We start from the raw sequence: 20,511 nt of genomic DNA, 5'->3' as shown, positions 1-20,511 counted from the left end.
TATTGAATTTGTTTCTGCTGCCTGGGTCCTGGGGTTTTTTGTTTGTTTGTTTGTTTTGCCCTGACTAGGCTGGAGTGCAGTGGCACAGTCCCAACTCACTGTAACCTCTGCCTCCTGAGTTCAAGCAATTTCCTGCCTCAGCCTCCCGAGTAGTTGGGGTTATAGGCACGCGCCACCACACCCAGCTAATTTTTGTATTTTCACTAGAGGTGGAGTTTCACCATGTTGACCAGGATGGTCTTGGTCTCCTCACCTCGTGATCTACCCGCCTTGGCCTCCCAAAGTGTTGGGATTACAGGTGTGAGCCACCACGCCTGGCTGGGTCCTGGGTTTTGAAGCCGCTGTGACATCCCCTGTCTGTGGTTGGGCTAGGTCTCTAGGAGCTAATAACAATGGGATAGATGGTCCTATTGCTTTTCATCATTACTGTAGCTGTGTGACTCAGAAAAGTCGCCCCTTGCAAAAATGGGGATGGACGGAGCTCCAGGAAGGGTTCCAGGGGTCTTGGCAACCTTTGCCTAGGATATTAAAGTTTAATTTGCTTTCACTCTTAGGTTCTATAGTAGGAGGATCTATAACAGGAAGCAGTGGACCAGAATATGACGACTTTTATTCTGATGAGGAAGCAATAGAAGCTGACAATGAGAGTGATGCTGAGCCCCATGACGAAGAAAATGAAGATGACGCAGAATCAAATCCTGGGACCAATATGGGCTGGGCAGATGCCATGGCTAAAGTTCTCAACAAGAAAACTCCTGAAAGTAAACCTACTATTCTGGTCAAAAATAAGAAGCTGGAAAAGGAAAAAGAAAAGTTAAAGCAAGAAAGACAAGAGAAAATAAAACAGGTGTGTTCCACCAGTTGTCTTGTAGATTAGATTTGTTTGTCTAGCCTAGTTGTTGTCTTGACTGAACTCTTCCTTGCAGTGTTTGTTTAACTAACATTCCAGTTTTTAACTTGCTTTTTATGTGAAGGTGGATAACTAAGGTTATGTTTAGGAATTTAGTCTAAATTACTCCATTGAGCATGTTCACGTTTTAATCATCTAGGCAAAGGCAAAGTAATGAAAATGTAACGCTGAGAAAACCTGTTTTTATTTTTATTTTATTATGATTTTTTGATTTTTTTTTTTTTTTTTTTTAATAGAGGTGGGATTTTACCGTGCTGGCCAAGCTGGTCTCGAACTCCTAACCTCAGGTGATCTACCCTCCTCGACCTCCCAAAGTGCTGGGATTACAGGTGTGAGCCACTGTACCCAGCCAGTTTTTAAAATCAAGAATTAGACACTTGGCAGTGGTTCCTGAGCCTATTTTATTTGCTTTAGCTGTCTGTATGCTGACTTTATTAGGTTTTGAACTAAGAAGCATGTTAGTTACTTTTTGCCAAAACTTATTTTATAATAGAAATCTGTGAAGATGTCACAACTCAAGGATTGGTTGCAGTTCTGAAAACTGATTATTTCAATGTTAGATACAAATCAGTTTTGGATAAATTTGAGTTAATTATGCTTTTGTTGAACTACTGGTGATAGACATTAGACTAGGTATAATCTATTAATTAAAGGCCAAAAGTTGGACATAAATTTGTATAAGAACTAAAAATAAGGTTTTCATATCACTGTACTTGATGATCTCTGTCTAAAATACTTGGTTACTAATACACTCATTATTTTTTAATGAAAGAAAAATAATTTTCTACAAATGTACTGGTGGTATAAAAGTACTGATTCCCAAAGTTATTTCATAGGTAAAAGTGAAAGAAAAATAGGTTTGAATTGGCATGTATTTCCTATTATGTTTACCATCTCCTTATCTTGTTTCAAGATGAATGTTTTCTTCTTAATACTGGTTGCTCTGTGTGAAAGATGGAAATTTTTAAGCATTGCTCTTAGAAACACAGCATACTCCATTATTAATTCAGTATTCTCATTGTGTTTTATTTAAGAAACGTTTTGTCTTTGAATCTTACAGATAGCTTTTCAACTGAAAATTTGAATCTTTGTTTATAATCTGGCAAATGCTAGAAGAGGCTTCAACAATATCAGAATCTTTGATTTCCTCTGGTCCCAGAGTTCTAGTGAGGGTAAGAACACTTTGAAGCCAAGAGGAATGAGTCTGTAACTCTGCTCTAGGCCAAAGCTTTGAGTGCTAGAGATGATCCTGGCTCCATAATGTGTGAACGTGCATGTATATCAGAAACAAGACACAGCAGCTACAATGCTCTTTGTGTATGTTTCTTAGAAGAGTGTATGTAAATTATCATTTCCTAATGTTAACCATTAAGTGTTCTAGTATATCAGCTACTTCTTTCTAATCATAAATGCAAAAATAAATTCCAGAGTTAAAAGTGTTTCAGGATTAAGCATACCTATTATCCTTTGAGTATTGAATATCATTTAAAATTGACTGTTTCAAACTTAAAAGTAAGATGTAAAAAAAAATTTCTGTCATAATCTGACAGTGAATTTCATGACCACTAAAATGAATTGTCTGGCTTGAGGACAATTGTATTTCTTTAGAAAGCTATTAGGCTAATCTTTATAGTGAGAGCAAGAATTTGGTTTTACTGTGATTAGACATTTTCATTAATAAATGAGAAATAGATTAGTAGAGAAAATAAATAGATAAAAAGAAATTTTAATAAAAATGTCTTTATTACTGGCTTTGATGCTTTTGATGTTTGCCAGCTTCTTGGTGATGAATTCATTATATCATTATATTTGATATTTGGTTAAATGTTGGCCTGAGAAGGAGACATGAACAAGCAATGTATCAAATCAGATTCCTGGGACCAGGATGCTACTTAAAGACAAGTTCAAGCTAAATTATGTTATCTATGGGATTTTCTTATTTCCCACCTCCCCTTCTGCTTCTGTACAGTTTGCTATAGTTTACAGCTGATATGCCATATATGGCAAGAATATTGGTCAGATATGCTATGAGAAGAGAAATGGATTTAAATGATTTTGTGCAAAGAAATAATAGTCATCGTGTAAGTATGTGGATATGATGCTGTTCTTTTAAAAGTGATACAATTTCCTAATAATAATTCTGATGACTGAGGAAGTCATTTTCTGAAAGTAAAGATGAACTTAAAATTTCCAGAGTGTAGTTTGGAACCTTCTTTATGCTTTCCTCGGATGGTCTGGCGATGGCAGAGCAGGCCTGTGGCTCCCTTATACCCTATCTTGTACTGCCTGGCTGAATATGCTGGCAGCTCTCCAGGCCCTGCTGTCAGAGGCCTGACAGAAACTCACTTTGTGCCTCTCGTATGACATGCTGAGTGCTAACCACAGGCTCTTGAAGCTGAACCCCTAAAATGGTGTTTTTTTAAAAGTCCCAGTGACAAACTAAGCCAGAATGATTTATTACCTTCACCCTTTCACAGAGTATCATACCGATGTTTGCTGCACTTTCAGAAATATCTAATATTCTTTCACATAACAATATTTATAACACAGCGTGATAAGAGGATGGAGTGGGAAATGATGTGCAGAGTAAAGCCAGATGTTGTCCAAGACAAGGAGACAGAGAGAAATCTTCAGAGAATTGCAACGAGGTAAGACTGTTTTTGCCCTTTAAAAAATAAGTGTACTAAAGCTTTCTTATGATTCTATTTTTGACCAGATTTAATTCTTAAGCTCAGCCTTCTTAGAGCCAAGTGATAAATATCTAAGTCTGCCTGTTTAACACTGAGTTAAACCAAAGATTTTGCAGGTCTCGTGAGGCCAGAATCTAATGTGCTAAGTGTGTATATTTGGTATGAACCTATTTTGGATCATCTTGTTTTTATAGTGGTGAGAACTGTGTAATCAGACCTCTTACTGCACTTCACTTATGATGCCTGTCGAAATTTATGGCACTCGATGATTTTTATCTTGCATTATATTTATGACATAATACATTACACATTATAGCTACTTCATGCTATCTTTTTACTCCGCTTATTTAATCATTGGCACCAAACATTTACTCGTTGCCCTCTGCGTCCAAAGATAAATAGGATATGGTGGCTGCTGGGTGGTCTTTGCCTGGTCATCTGTAGAATTAGTCTCTTTGAGGACAGAATTATGCCTATGTGTTGGGAACTTAGAACAGAAGATTGTCTGGGAGAGTTTGAGAAGGCATTACAGAGGAGATAACATTTGGGCTGCTACTACTGAAGAATGTAGCAGTTGTACTTGGCAGAATTACTTTTAAATTCTTGTTACCTAAGTTATTTTGGTCATTTTCTAATCCATCTAGGTATTACACAGTGTGATAGCGTGGTGTGGTGAATAAGGGCATGAGTAATAGGGCCAGACTGCTAGGTTCAAATCCTAGCACTGGCTCTTACTAGCACTGTGTCTCTGGGCGTGCTACTTAATTTCTTTTTCTCTCAGTTTATCTGTGAATAAGTAGACTATACCTAGCCTATAGGGTTGCTTTGACAGTGAAGTGGATACATATACAGAACTTAGAAAAGTACAGGATCAGTACATGAGAGTGAATGCCTCCTTAAATTTTATGTCCTAGGCACCTCCCTTGCCTCACCCTGGTCCAGTCACTGCTGTGAAGGGTCTGGAATTTTACTCTCCTTGTAAGTTTATAAGCTAGCCTGTGAAAATTTATCCTGGACACTGGTAGAAGACAAGACACTTTGGGTCAAAGACAAAGGACTTTATTACTCATGGCAAAAGCAGTAGCACAGCTTCGCATTCCCACTGTTTCCTGTCCCATAGAGGGAATGCTGGTGTCCCGGATGGATGCCTGCATGTGCAGTATGTTGTGTTACAAGAGTTGGAACACTGTGCTTGGGAATCTATCACTTTTATACTGATTGGTAACTAGCCTGCTCTTTGTCTGGGGGAGACGTTACTTCATTCCTCAAGGTCACTTTCTACAAACAACCCTGAGAAATGGCCTGGATAAAGAGCGGTCAGTTGCATTCATTCTTCAAAAACCCAGCAAGCATATGCAGGGATGCTGAAGGCCCAATAATTACTGGAAGGTTGCCTCTTCCAATAATTATTAGAGAAAGAAAGTTCATAGACTGCAAAATTTTAGAGCTGGAAGGGATCTTAACAGTCTAAATCAGTGCTGTCCAGGAGCAATGAATGTGAACTATATTCATTCATAATTTAATATGTAGCTTAAAATGTTCTGGTTGACACAATGAGAAATGTAAGATGAAATAGGTGAAATTAATTTCCATATTTTATTTAACTCTATATTCCAAATATTCATCATATCAGTATGAAGCAGTTACTAATGAGATTTAAGGATTCTGCTTTTCATACTGAGTCTTCGAAATCTGGTGTGTATTTTCATTTATAGCACATGGGAATTCAGGCCAGTCACATTTCAAGTGCTCCCTAGCCATTTGTGGCTTGTGGCTCCTGTATTGGATGCTGCAGGTCTTAATTTTCAGAATTTATCTTTGACTGAATTCAAATAAATACAGAACATAGTTTTTAGAATAAGTATTTTATAAAGTAGGATTTTAAAATAGTTTAATAACGCAAGAGTTGCAGATAATGTAGCTGAATACCTTTTAAGCTACTCAGGTATTATTTTTCCAATTTACAGATGAAATTGAGATCCAGAAAGATCTTTTCTGGGGTCAAGCACAAAGCTACATACCAATCCACATTTATTAGCTGTTCAGAAACTTATATTCATTCATTGTATATTCGGTTTTCAGATGTATTTATCAGATATATTTAACCATTTATTCAGCTCTTTCATTTGAGTACTTGATAAATGCTTGCCCCTTTTCTAGACAGTGAAAATACACTTTTCCTCTCCTCAGTTTGTATCTCATGTAATTATTTAACTACATTATTCTGGTCATTTTATATTCTATAGGGGTGTGGTGCAGTTATTTAATGCTGTTCAGAAACATCAAAAGAACGTTGATGAGAAGGTTAAAGAAGCTGGAAGCTCTATTAGAAAGCGAACTAAGTTGATATCAACTGTTTCCAAGAAAGATTTTATCAGTGTTTTGAGAGGAATGGATGAAAGTACAAATGAGACTACCTCAGGCAAGAAGAAACCAAAAGCCAAACAGGTAAAACTTTTGTTTAGGATTTAATGTATCAGAAGACTTTCAGCTCTAAGACTAAAGAGTCTTGAGATGGAAAAGCAGACTATAGAATTACAGAGGGTTTTTTTTTTTTCCAGATTTTATTAAAATTTCTCCCTTCCCACAACCTTTAGAGATAGGGCTTGCATTTCTCCTATCTGAAATCCTGCCATTTTGCTCATTTTGGAGAATAGAAGCCTGTTCTATTTCAGACTTTTACCCATAGAAGTAATTGTGATGGTATGTATCCTATAAAATATGAAGAGTCAGAGATGGTAGAAAGTCATTCTTGCATGGAGGCATCTTTAGTGATGTTTGACTGGTTGCAAGATTAAGAGCATAACTACTCTCTGTGACCTTTGGCATGGTAACTTTGCTTCTCCAGCTCTTTGGCCTGTGGACCTCAGTAGTTTCCTTTCTTCTTCTTTTTCTTCTTCTCCTTCTCCTTCTCCTTCTCTCCTTCTCTCCTTCTCCTTCTCCTTCTCCTCCTTCTCCTTCTCCTTCTCCTCCTTCTCCTTCTCCTTCTCCTTCTCCTTCTCCTTCTCCTTCTCCTTCTCCTTCTCCTTCTCCTTCTCCGTCTCCGTCTCCTTCTCCTTCTCTTCTCCTTCTCCTTCTCCTTCTCCTTCTCCTTCTCCTTCTCCTTATCCTTCTTCTTCCTTCTTCTTCATCTTCTTTTTTTTTTTTGAAATGGAGTCTCCCTTCTTCACCCAGGCTGGAGTTCAGTGGCACAATCTCTGCCTCCTGGGTTCAAGAGATTCTCCTGCTTCCTCCCAAGTAGCTGGGACTACACGTGCACGCTACCACCCTCGCTAATTTTTGTATTTTTAGTAGAGATGAGATTTTACTATGTTGACCAGGCTGGTCTTGAACTTGACCTCAGGTGATCTGCCCACCTCAGCCTTCCAAAGTGCTAGGATTACAGGTGTGAGCCATGGCGCCCGGCCAGTAGTTTCTTTTTACTGTACCAGGTGACAGATTTTGAAATGTGCTTTATAAGGGGTGAGTTTCTATTGTTGTTGTCATTGTTTTTAAAAAGCAAAGTATGCAGTTGTATTTTGATGGCTTGATTTCTGTTGGCAAAACCAAAGGTACTTTTAATCTGTCATAAATTTTTTGTTTGTGTTTTGGGAAGATAATTGAAACCCAGGCAAGAAGAGCATTAAGGAATTTTATGCTAGCCTAGGGTTGGAGCATTTCTTTAAAGTTTCTCATTTAAGTTGAATTTTACCTAACTTTGGCTTAAGTTTTTGAAACTATTTGTCTCATTTTTGAATATCAAAGGGCTCAAGTAGTATATTTATATAATAATAGTTCTCTCTAGTGCTGCTATTTTGAAATGTCTATCAGAAGTACTTGTAAATAAACACTCTGTTTGGGGATTTATACTTTTTACTTCAAAAGCCTTAATAGGCTGTATTCTCACTAGTAACATTTTACTGTAAGTTACAAAAAGATTCGACAGCATTGGATGGGAAAGAACTAGTGGGAAGATGAAAAGACTTACTATTTTTCTTTTTCCAGTTGGTTTCAAAATAACATTTTATAGAAGCACATAATTTTGCTTTGGGCTTATTTCTTTCTAGAGTCGTGACAGTGCACAAGGGATTCCTTCCACTGGCATTGGCTTTTGTGGTTGTTGTTTGTTTTTTACCATTTGCACTTGCTCTTGACTTTCTTTTCTTCTTCAGTGATCACGGTATTTATAAATCTGGGACAAGGTCAAAAATTCCTTGAGACTTAAGCCAAAGTGGTTTTGCTCTAAAAGTAATTTGTTTCTAGAACTCCTTGTCCCATGTCACCAATACCCTGACACATTTCTTTCTTTTTAAAATGTGTGTTTTCTTTTTGATTTCATATTTATGGAAAAACAGACTCCTTTTAAAAAAATTTTGCTTAAGTTTGCATCTGAATAACTATGAAAGTGCTATACTGTTTGAGATTGGATTAGTTATTGATATAAAACATATTTATTAAGTGCCTGTTTCTATCAGGTGCTATGTTTGTGTCCTTTAAAGTCTTACAATGAAGACGGACAAATGACTTCAAGTAAAGTAAGCAAGATTAACTTGATAGTGGGCAAATTCTAAATTAATATGCCAAGTACACGTTAACATCAGTTATACCAGCTCTAACAAAATGTAAATTAAACAGCCACCCCTTTGTGTGGGGGGATTTCAGAGTAACTGCTACTATTTATTTAGAGCATAGATGATTATATCTATGTATGTTACTTGAAATCAGTGAACTTTTAAGGCAGTTCAAGGAAAGGCAGTGTGGCAAAGGTGAGCATAGAGTTGGTGTGCCAAAGTGCTATTTAGAAATGAGTCATTGAATGAACTGGATTAAGGAGGATATTAAGTAAGTAGAAAATAACATTTGCCATTTTTTTCTTATATTTAACCTTGTCCTAGCACCATAGCTATTGTATTCCTAATAGATGTTCCTTCTCTCATCACAGAATGGAACGAAAGGATATATTGTTGTCCCTTCCCTGGGCTGCAGTGATATTCAGAGCACAGATAATTTTAAATTCAATATTCCTAATATTGTGAAGTCTCTAAAATTAGAGGCCACCCACATATAAACTAGATTCACTGACAGCTGTCTATCAGGATACCAATTTGGAAACACCTTCATTTTAATGACCTCAGTTCTTTTTTCCAGTTATATGTGTTATTCAGGTTTGATGTTAAAGTCTTAAATTAAATAATCAAAAGAGGCAGGAGTTTTATATTCAAGTAAATCTGGATAAAATATAATATTCCATAGGTTATATAGGTTGTGCCCATTATAGGTGACCATACTTTAGGAGTGGTTTCGGTGTTTTGTTTGGTTTTGTTTTCTCCTGATGTACACATGACTTGGGAATTTAAGAATGCTTTTTTTTTAAAAGAATTTTTATAGAAATTTCGTATTTCTTCAAGATATGAGAAACAGACATTTTGACAAATGTTTTTTAACTGTGCTAGGGCCCGAACAAGTCATTTTTCTTAGAATCTTTTCTGCATTAGAATTTTAAAATTCTGTTATCAAAGCAATAGGAGCACAGTATGAAAAGTGAACTTATGATTAGATAAAATAACCACTGCCCTTTTCCATTCTTCTCTACACCTTGGCAACTCTTAGTTCTTCTAGTATTTATCTCCATATCTTAAATAATATTTACACTATTTCTTTATCAATACTAGATACTTTCTTTTATGGAAGATAAAATTGGTTTTTCTCATACCTCTCCACATTGTATCCTTCAAACATAATATATTAAAGTATCTTATGCTAGATTAAATACTAGTACTCATTGTGAATATTGTTCACTGCTGAGCAAAATAGTATACAGTAGTATTTACTTTCTTCAGCTTTCTTACAATGTTTATTTCCTAGAGTTATCACTTGCCTTTTTTTTTCTTAAGTTTCGTATGTGCCAAAATCCTTCCATACTCTTCAAAAGAACTGTTAAATCTTTCTCAGTAGTATATTTCTTGTGGTCATCTTGCTGCTACAATCTAAACTGGTTGTTCTTTACCTGCTGTGCACTGTCATTTTGCAACATTTCTTTATTCCGTTCCTGTGAATTCCATTTGCCTCTCCTATGCAGTATCCTCTGTTTTTGGACTAAATGTCTTCTTTTCTCTTGGCTTTCTCCTGCATTTTAGTGTTGGCACAGTTATCAGCATTCTGGGAGAGAGTATAGGTGTTGTTATTTATTTATTTATTTGTTTGAGACGGAGTTTCGCTCTTGTTACCCAGGCTGGAGTGCAATGGCGCGATCTCGGCTCACCCTAACCTCTGCCTCCTGGGTTCAGGCAATTCTCCTGCCTTAGCCTCCCGAGTAGCTGGGATTACAGGCACGTGCCACCATGCCCAGCTAAGTTTTTGTACTTTTTTTAGTAGAGACGGGGTTTCACCATGTTGACCAGGATGGTCTCGATCTCTTGACCTCGTGATCCACCTGCCTCGGCCTCCCAAAGTCTTAGGATTGTAGGCGTGAGCCACTGCGCCCAGCCTTGGAGATTTGGTTCTATGGAATGAGTCAGCTTACCACATCCTTCATTTAGAAACAAGAAGAGAAACCCTTTGCCAAATTGTTTTAGTAACTGTTCTGGTTGGTACATATATTGCTCATGAAATTAGAAAATTGTAACGTTGGAAAAATTGTGATGTGGGGATATTCACAAGAAATGTGACTCTCAGGAGGAATGTACTTTAGAAGAATATAAGAAACTTAGCTTTGATTTTAAAATGGCATGAAGTAAACATGGTACAGGGAAAAAAGCCTACCAGTTCTCTAGTTTTTCAGATTTCTTATAATTTTCTTTGCTGTTTTCTTCCATGGAAGTTAGAATAGAGGATGTCTGCTGATGGGTGGGGAGTTAGGAAAAGGGATTCTGAGGAAGTAGGTTGTCATCAGATTTGAAGTCTCCTATCTTCTCTTGAGTAATCTGGACTTTATTCCTTATGTATTTGGAGGCCAATGCCATAAAGTAAGTGATGTGATCAGAATTGATTTTTCTTTCTCTTTTGATTTATTTCAGCTTTTATTTTAGACTAACGGGGCACATGCGCTGGTTTGTTATAAGAGTAATATTGTGCAATGCTGAGGTTTGGGGAATGATTGAATCTGTTGCTCAGATAGTGAAGATTTCATTATTAAGGAAAATAAAGGGCTGATGGAAAAGTCAGAAGACCAATTAGTGGGAACCAATTGCCATTATCAAAGCAGGAGGAGAGAACTTGAACTAAGATTGTATGGGATAAAGTGGGTTGGGGTGAACAGAAAAGAGGAATCAGATTTAAGAGGCAGTTTTAAGGTATAGATTGACTTGATTTGGGATTAACGTGATGCAGAGGGATATGGGAGAGGGAGGAGTTATTAATAACTCAGAGGTTTACAGCTTGAAAGACTCAGAAATGCTGACAGCTTTCACAAAAATAGAGAATATAAAATATGGAACATGTCTGAGAGGTAAAGACTTTTGGAGGCAGTGGCTGCTCCAGATTACAGTCAGAATGAGGATGACAGTAAAGATCAGGTTAGCGGCAGCATGGAAAAGTGTTTGGTTAGTTCAGAAAATAGCATGGCCAGAAATGAGGAGGCAACCGGGAAAGCAGAGTATGATGAGGCCACTTGGGGCAGGAGCTGATGAGTCCTGTATGTCCCTGAATCCTTAAGGATTAACTTGTTTACTGAGTCAGGGGAGATGAATAGTTTTAGAGAGTTTTTCACATGATTAAGTGTAAAATCTTCTAGGTTTAGATAATGAGTTTTCAGTAATTTGGAAGGAATTCCCTAATCCAGAGCTGTAATTCCTCATTGGGACCAAATACATGAAGCACCATCCCAATTACATACCAACATGTGGCAAGGTATATTGACCAATATCTTGATGTTGACACCAAATGATTTTTTTTTTCATTTTATTTTATGTTATTTTATTATTTTTAAAGAGATGGGATTTTGCTATGCTACCCAGTCTGGTCTCAAACTCCTGGGTTCAAGGGATCCACCCACCTTGGCCTCCCGAAGTGCTGGGATTACAGGCATGAGCTACCATGCCTGGTGACCCTGAGTGGTTTTTTACAAATAATACGTTGTATTTGGAACATTGTTAAAGGAAGCAACAAAAACATACTGTTTAAGAAAAAATTTATTAAAAATTTAAGCTTTAACTTTTAAAGGATTAATACCTCTGTTCCTCTATTCAAAACATGTTCCTATCTAGAGTGATTTGTTTCTCAGTATGTTAAAATTATCAAGATTTTATTAATGTAGAGGCATTAATTTTTTTCTGTTAGCTTTCTTTTGCTGTTTTCTTGAAAAGCCGACTAAAATCTAATCGGATTTCTTGGAATTTAGTTCTGTTACTCTAAAGGCCAGATAGAAGCAGATGTGATTTTAAATCTGTGAGTCTCTAAGGAGAATACATTGGCTGCTGTTAGGAGAGCATTGGCTATATGTTACTTGTATTCTTGAATTACAGACTTTCTACAAGGTTTTCATTTATTTGAAATTGCCAATATATCAGTTTCAGGTTTTTGTTTTTTAATAATGAAACTGCAATTATAATTTTATAGTAAGGGAAAATGCTAGCTGGTTTCTGTTAGAAAGTTATTTCGTTGCTACACAACAATTTTCAATAGCTGTCCCTGGGGAAAAGAGTTACTGGAAGAGCCTAGATATTTATTGTTTTTTCTGATTTTGTGATATGAGCACTTTAAATATCAAACATAAAGATAAGGTAGGGTTCTCTATTTCTCATCTATTTCTCACGAATGACAATCTCCTAATTTCTTCATAGGTAGATAATTAGTGGAGAGAATGCTTTTGAAATACCTGGACTCTTTGGTATCTTACAACTTAGACCCAGACTCTGATTGCTGTGTACTTTTAAAAATGTCCATTTCTCTCGGTTCTTAGATCTGCTGAATACTTGCTTCTGAAGACAGAAGCCTAGGAAAGAGGACTTCCTCACTCAGGTCTCTTGGTGGTCCTCCAGCAATTTTCAGGATTTAGTTTTGTTTTCTTTTTTTGAGGCTGATCTCATTCTGTCGCCCAGGCCGGAGTGCAGTGTTGGGATCTTGGCTCACTGCAACCTCCACCTCCCAGGAAGGTGGAAGCTCGAGCAATTCTCATGCCTCAGCTTTCCTGAGTAGCTGAGATTACAGGCACGTGCCACCATGCCTGGCTTTTTTTTTTTTTTTTTTTTTTTTGTATTTTTAGTAGAGATGGGGTTTTATCATGTTGGCCAGGCTGGTCTTGAGCTCCTGGCCTCAAGTGATCCTCCTGCCTCAGCCTCCTAAAGTGCTGGGATTACAGGCTTGAGCCACCATGCCCGGCCAGGATTTAGCTTTTAAATCAAGTAGGAGTGTGGAAGGCAGGCAAGAGGGTGGAGAAAGATGCTGTCCTTAGATTGCCCCTGCATTGCAGGACAACAGTGTTTTACTCTCACATAAAGCTGTTCTAACAAGAATTTGTGGAATCCTAATTTTGTAAATAATTCAGCTTAATGTTTGTTTACTGAAAATTCCTAGATAGAGTTTAGACAAAAGTGAGACTCCAAGTTTGAAATGAGAACAAGCAGGATTGTACATATTACTGTTGATGGGAACAGTTTTAAGCCAGTTTCTCGTAGTATTTTAGTCTTTTAAAATATGCTATTTAGTTTTAATGTAGGGTGGTCTGATTTGAACAACAGTTGTCATCAAAGTGAACTTAGGTTTGCCAGCATGGCATATACAGCATTTTGATGTAGGGAAAATACGGTTATTAGTGAAGAATAAGAACTAGTTCTTACAGAACTCATGTAGAAATCTTTAGTTACTGTTGAAATTAATGGTGCCATATATCTTTTTACCCCTATATGAAGAAATATGCTCACTATTTGAAGTGGCTGCCTTTATTGGATTTTCTTTAGTGAGGTTGAGGCTTTAAAAAAAATTATCCTGCAGAAATTAGTCTTATATATTTGACTTTTAAAGATGCATTATATTAAGACATCAGTCTTATGTGTTTGCACCTATAATGCATGTTTAAAAATCAGAATATTTTATTGTGTCTTGGTAAAAATTACCATTTTTTGTACAGTAGGCAGTTGAGACCATTTGTGGAGATATATTACACACAGTACTAAAGCCGCAGATGGTCGAACCAGACTGCCTGGGTGCAAAATGCCTCTTATGTATAGGAGTAATAACAGCCCCTATCTCGTAGGTCAGTTGAGAGTCGATTGAGTTAATATACAGAAAGCACTTAGAATGATGCTGAGTACATAGTAAATAAATGCTATATAAATGTTTGCAATTATTTTTGTTTTGCATTGCATACCATTAAAACAAGTTTCTTGTACTTAGTGCTTATTTTTTCTCTAAAAATTGTAGTCAAAGATGAATTCCAAAGTTGGAAACCAATTTGAAGGGGAACTATTACTGCTTTTTTCTGAATTATTAGATAATCCAAAAATCTTCCTCGATTAAAATTCCGATTTAGATTTGGACATTCTCTCTCATTTTAGGTGTGATGGCTCTAGTAGTGCATAATTCTTAGAATATATAAAACTAGATTTGGAGGAACAAGAAAGGGGTCCACTTTGTCTTGTTCCCCATTTCAAGTTTGATTGAACTAACTATATTACTTACAAGAATTTCCTTATTAAGGTAAGTGTGGTTTCTATGGGGATGCTGTCATGATATTTGAATGTTCTCATCTTTGTGAAGAGTGTGCAGAACATCATTAGAAGATTATACCTGTCCCAAGTTGGGGATTATGTGGATACACAATTACTCAGCATCAGCAAGTGAGGATGGTGAGGAGAAGGATTGCGAGGGCACTTACTAGTGTATGCTTTGTGCCAGATGCTATGACAGATGTTTTTACATAATTCCATTTCCAGTAGAAAACTTTTCTTCCTTTTCTCACCCAGATGAGCAGGAAGAACTGGGGCTGGCTAATGCGCCACAGTATCAGCAAGACTAGGAAGAGAATGGTGAAGGAAGCAGCTTGCAGTCTGCTTTTTCCTAGGTCTCACATTCCCTTTATTTGATGTGGAGCCTAATGAAGACTGACACATTTTAAAATCTAATTCCTAAAAACTGTTATGTAAGATAAAATATTAACCATAGTAAGACATTTTCAAATTATGAACTCATAAAACTAACTTAGAAAATTTTTAATAAATAAGTTAGAATTTTTCATTTGTCAATGAATTAAAATTTATTAGAAATCAAATGTGTCATATATTTGATGCTTGTGTATCTAATACAGATTTTAGATTCTTCCCCACTGCCCACTCTTTTTTTTAATTAAAGACAGGGTCTTGCTGTGTCACTCAGGCTGGAGTATAGTGGGGTGATCATAGCTCACTGCAGCCTCAACCTCCTGGGCTCAAGTGATCCTCCCACCTTAGCCTCCCTAGTAGCTGGAGCCACAGACATCATTAGGCCTGGCTGACTTACAGATTTCTTTTTGTAGAGATGGAGGTCTTGCCATGTTGCCCAGGCTGATCTTGAATTCTTGGGTTCAAGTGATTCTTCTGCCTCAGCCTCCCAAGGTGCTGCAATTACAGGCCTGAACTCCCAGCTCTTTTATGAAAATTTTCAAACAGGAAGAAAATTACAAAGAATAGTAGTGTAAACACCTATATTTCTATCACTTAGGTTTAAAAGTTTTTAATACTTATATATTTGTTTTACATAGCTATCTGCCTTTCTCTCCTTCTAGATTTGTTTGTTTGGGTTAATTATTTGAAAGTACTACCCACATGTACCCCAAAGATTCTCTTTTTTTAAAAAAAAAATCAGCTTTGTTGAGGTATGATGTTCATATACCATACAATTAAAAGATTTTTTAAATAAGTTTGAGAACCAGAATTCAATCAAGGCTCACCCATTGCATTTGATTGTGTCTTATTCTCTGTTATTCTAGACAAATCCCTTGCCTTTTTTTTTTTTAATTGGCTTTTTAAAGAGACAAGCCAGTTGCCTTGATGAATGAATAATGAATCTAGGTTTATTAATTTGTCTGATTACTTCATTATGGTGTCATTTACCTTGTTCTATGCCCTTTTCCTATAAGCTAGAAGTTAGGACTATAGGCTTGCTGAGATTTAGGTTAAACTTAATTTGCCATAATGATATCGTGTGATAGTTTATGCTGTGTACTTGCTATTGTAACACATCAGGCGACACATTATCAGAATGTCTCATACTAGTAATGCCAGTTTCCACTTGATTAAAGTGATTATCATCACATAAATATTTTCTTATTAAAGCTATGCCCTCCCCACCCCATGGTTAGAATATAACTTCTGGGGCAAATAGTTTTGCAGGAGCAAGTACACCTATCTCCATCTCTTGCCTTTTAGCATCAATGATTCGTGATCCTTGCCTAAAACAGTTAAGTGACTTGAGGTTACAGAAGATTCGTTCTTGTGATTTTCTCATTTGTTTTCTTATTTATTAGCTGACATTTTTTAGGAGATGAATTAAAGTTCCTAAAGATGGGGGTTAATGTTTCATCCCTTTTAGTTATGGTTTTCCAGAGTAAGGAGTTTAAGTCATGTCCAGTGCAGGCACATGAGCCTTCCTCTCTTTTTTTCTTTTTTCTTTTTCTTATTATTATTATTATTTTTTTGAGATGGAGTCTCTCTCTTATAACCCAGGCTGGAGTGCACTTGCGCAGTCTCGGCTCACTGCAACCTCTGCCTCCTGGGTTCAAGCAATTCTCCTGCCTCAACCTCCTGAGTAAATGGGGTTACATGCACTGGCCACCACACTCGGCTAATTTTTGTATTTTTAGTAGAGATGGGGTTTTACCATGTTGACCAGGCTAGTCTCAAACTCCTGACCTCAGGTTATCTGCTCACTTCAGCCTCTCAAAGTGTTGGGATTACAGGTGAGAGCCACTGCACCTGGCTTGTTTGTCTTTTTAAAATATCGTGGACATAGGGATTTTTATTCATGCAGTGTTTACAGTCAATGAGAGATCATTATACTTTTTGTTTAAGTTTGCATCATTCATGCTATCATTACAGTAGCATTTTTATACTGTGAAGCAGTAATTTGGGGGAAAAAAGACACAATAGAAAATGTATACAAACAAGTGTAGGTTAATATGTTTTAAAAACAGATACATTAGATGGCATTTGGCCAGGCATGGTGGCTCACACCTGTAATCCCAGGAGTTTGCGAAGCCGAGGTGGGCAGGTCACTTGAGGTCAGGAATTTCAGATTAGCCTGGCCAACATGGTAAAACCCCGTTTCTATTAAAAATACAAAATTTAGCCCAGGTGTGGTAGCACAGGCTTATAATCCCAGCTACTGGGGAGTCTAAGGCGTGAGACTCACTTAAACCGGGGAGGAGGAGGTTGCAGTAAGCTATCACACCACTGCACTCCAGCCTGGGCAACAGAATGAGATTCGGTCTCAAAAAAATAAAGAAAACCTTGTTTTAAAGGGAGAATAAGACACAATCAAATGCAATGGGTGAGCCTTGATTGAATTCTGGTTCTCAAACTTAAAAAAAAATCTTTTAATTGTATGGTATGTGAACATCATACCTCAGTAAAGCTGATTTTTTTTTTTTAAAAAGAGAATCTTTGGGGTACATGTGGGTAGTACTTTCAAATAATTAACCCAAACAAACAAAATCTAGAAGGAGAGAAAGGCAGATAGCTATGTAAAACAAATATATAAGTATTAATAACTTTTAAACCTAAGTGATAGACATATAGGTGTTTTTACACTACTATTTATAATTTTCTTCCTGTTTGAAAATTTTCATGAGAGCTGAGAGTTCATACCTGTAACTGCAGCACCTTGGGAGGCTGAGGCAGAAGAATCACTTGAGCCCAGGAATTTGAGGTCAGGCTGGGTAACATGGCAAGACTTCCATCTCTACAAAAAAAAAATTTGTAAGTCAGCCAGGCCTAATGGTGTCTTTGGCTCCAGCTACTAGGGAGGCTGAGGTGGGAGGATCACTTGAGCCCAGGAGGTTGAGGCTGCAGTGAGCTGTGATCACCCCACTGTATTCCAGCCTGAGTGACACAGCAAGACCCTGTCTTTAATTAAAAAAAAAAAAGTCAGGGGTGGGGAGGAATCTAAAATCTGTATTAGATACACAAGCATCAAATATATGATACATTTGATTTCTAATAAATTTTAATTCATTGACAAATGAAAAATTCTAACTTATTAAAAATTTTCTAACTTAGTTTTATGAGTTCATAATTTGAAAATGTCTTATTATGGTTAATATTTTATCTGTAAGACAGTTTTGAGGAATTAGATTTTAAAATGTGTCAGTCTTCATTAGGCTCCACATCAAATGAAGGGCATGTTTTTGTTCCTCACTATGTTTCTACCATATGCTTGATACACAGCTAATTCTCAATAAATATTTGTGGAAGGAATGAAAAATTTTGAGTGCTGTACCTATTGTATTACTTAATTGATACCACAAGGTGGTAGTGTTGTACCATGAAATGAAAGCCTGTAAGACTAGTACTACATAAATCCTGTGACTAAATGAATTGACTACTATTATGTTGATTGCCTGCTTCATTTATTTATAATTTCAACATGTGATTAGTCTTTGATTATATGATTGGGTCAGGCAGTGAGCTCATAACATATACAACATTTGGTTCAAATTTTTATAAAAATGTTAAATGGGATGGCATCTTAAAAAGCCTAGCATAGTACCAGGGTGGTTTCTTTTCTCCACTTTTAAATTACTTTAGGTTAAAGGCCTTTGTTAAATTGTTATTTGTGGTGAAATAATTTGCCAGAATTTTCTAGTAAATTATCACTGAAGTTTAAATAGTATTGTAAGTCTGTTTTGGTTGTCAAAAGTGTTTAAAAAATTAATACCAAATCTAAATTTATATGTTTTTCCCTCACTTCAAAACGTTTTTTGTTTTGCTTTCATGTTTCTTTTATGGAGGCCATAGAACATTTTACTAATGTTTAGTTTTTTATTATACATCTGTACATATGTAATCATAGTGTATAAAGTAAGTCCATGTATAATTTCTCTTGGTTTCACCCCTGTTATAAAAACTAAGCATCAAAAAGTTTGTTTTGTAGCTTGGACCTTTTTGTTTCCTTATGGTGGAATTAATTTTGGAATATTTTGATTCTATAATCTTCCTCAGACTGAAGTGAAATCAGAAGAGGGCCCAGGTTGGACGATCCTACGTGACGATTTCATGATGGGAGCATCTATGAAAGACTGGGACAAGGAAAGTGATGGGCCAGATGACAGCAGACCAGAATCTGCAAGTGACTCTGATACATAAAGCACCACAGGAAATAAAATCATCATTTTATTTTTTCTAGAAAAATATTTCATCCCCTGATAGTTGGGGAATTATAAGGATACCAAAAGTCAAAAGACTTTGGCCTGATTTCATATTTCCCCTTTTCATGTACACTTTATATATACGTTATTTAAACTATATTTTAAACCCTGGTATAATTTTAAGCATTGTTCCTCAGAACATTTGTAAAAGGAAATATTGCAGCTTGACCAGTGAGATAAGCATTTTGCCAGGATCATATTGGTCCTGTCTATTGGTGTGTTATTATCACCAGTGTTTTCAGAAATACAGTACCAATTCATAATTAAACTCTTTCAAGTTAATAGTTCTCTGCCTTCGAACTTCTAGACCCAACTATGTATCTGTAGTTTTTGGGAATGATTGGTGTTTTTTGGCTTGTATTGGGAAGTTATTGAGAAAACCTATATAATAAAATTTAAAATTAAAGTTTTTTGAATTTTGGGTAGTGATTTTAGTTTTACGTAATCTGGAAGCTGTGATTTAAGAAACCACAGACTTCAACTTTTATTTCCTTTTATTTATTAAATAATATAAATTATGACAGATTTAAGTGTTAGGCTGTTTTTGCATTACAGACAGCTTTACAGAGGTGGAAATTCTCATGTTTAACTTACGCATTGAGACAAAATTTCTTAGGAAACATGTTTGACATGTTTTAGTCTGTCACCTTTTTTTCCTCCCAAATATCTGAGTCAGCCTAAATTCTTTTTTATGGACTTTCCAACCAGTGAAATGACGTAGTTAGACAACAAGTAATCTGCAGCAGAATATTGCATCTGATTTGAGACTCGATTCCATATTACTGCCTTAAAGGCTATTACATTGGGTGACTTTTAATATCTAGCTGTTAAGAAGAGGGGAGATTGTTTAATATCTTTTCAAAATTTCTGTGAAATGTGGCCTATGCTCTAAAGTTTTTAAGGGAATCGTTTAATAAATGTGATTTGTTCCTTTTTGAAGAGGACCCATCCCTTTTCATAATAAAAATAGTTCCCTCCTACCAACCAGTTGCACATACTTGCATCTGCTATATATTGAAGGATAATCCTCCCCCAAAAAACTATGCAAGAGCAGAGATGTTTGTATTTTGAAACCCATTTGAGTGTTACAGTATTATATGACTAAAGCTGAATCAGTCTGTGGCCTGGTATTTGTTATAAAGGAAGATGTACACCTAAGATACCAAGTGATTAAAACAGCAAAGTACAAGATGCATTTTTGTATTTAACATTTGAACTTTAGTGTCTTTCAGTATAAATAAATGAACAAATATACCTCAGTAGTAATACAGGAGAGCTAAATATCCTGCTATAACTTAATACAGATAAATATTTCAATATGAGCTAGCAAACACATAATTTTGAAAAAAAAAAATATATGTAGCAGCTTAAACACATTTTTCTCCCCAGAACTAGGATTGCACTTAATTTAATCTGTTTCTGGGTTATACTAGAGCTTTGCAGGAATTTTTCTGAATAGTACATTCACATGATAGATATGGATAAACAGCTTATTTACTATAAAATGTTTTGAAACAAAACTCATATTTTATGGTCTCTCATTTAATGTGAAAACAATTTGACAAAATTTTCGCATTGAAAGTAAAGAAGACAAT

At 36.2% G+C, this 20,511-nt stretch overlaps 1 protein-coding gene across 1 annotated transcript in view; it reads left to right on the top strand.

Moving 5' to 3' along the window:
- The window catches only part of RRP15 (ribosomal RNA processing 15 homolog), a 37,913-nt gene extending 18,591 nt beyond the window's left edge, over positions 1-19,322 (top strand). The window contains exons 2-5 of the mRNA XM_002760508.7: positions 555-847; positions 3,461-3,558; positions 5,847-6,048; positions 18,711-19,322. Coding sequence (XP_002760554.2) covers positions 555-847; positions 3,461-3,558; positions 5,847-6,048; positions 18,711-18,854 — 737 coding nt within the window. The 3' untranslated portion in view covers positions 18,855-19,322. The remainder of the gene's footprint in view (positions 1-554; positions 848-3,460; positions 3,559-5,846; positions 6,049-18,710) is intronic.
- The last annotated feature ends 1,189 nt before the right edge of the window (positions 19,323-20,511 follow it).

Source organism: Callithrix jacchus, chromosome 19, assembly GCF_049354715.1.
Source record: "Callithrix jacchus isolate 240 chromosome 19, calJac240_pri, whole genome shotgun sequence".
In the NCBI taxonomy this organism is placed as follows: domain Eukaryota; kingdom Metazoa; phylum Chordata; class Mammalia; order Primates; family Cebidae; genus Callithrix; species Callithrix jacchus.
Note: the sequence above shows the minus strand (reverse complement) of the source record. Positions and strands in the feature narration are given on the sequence as shown.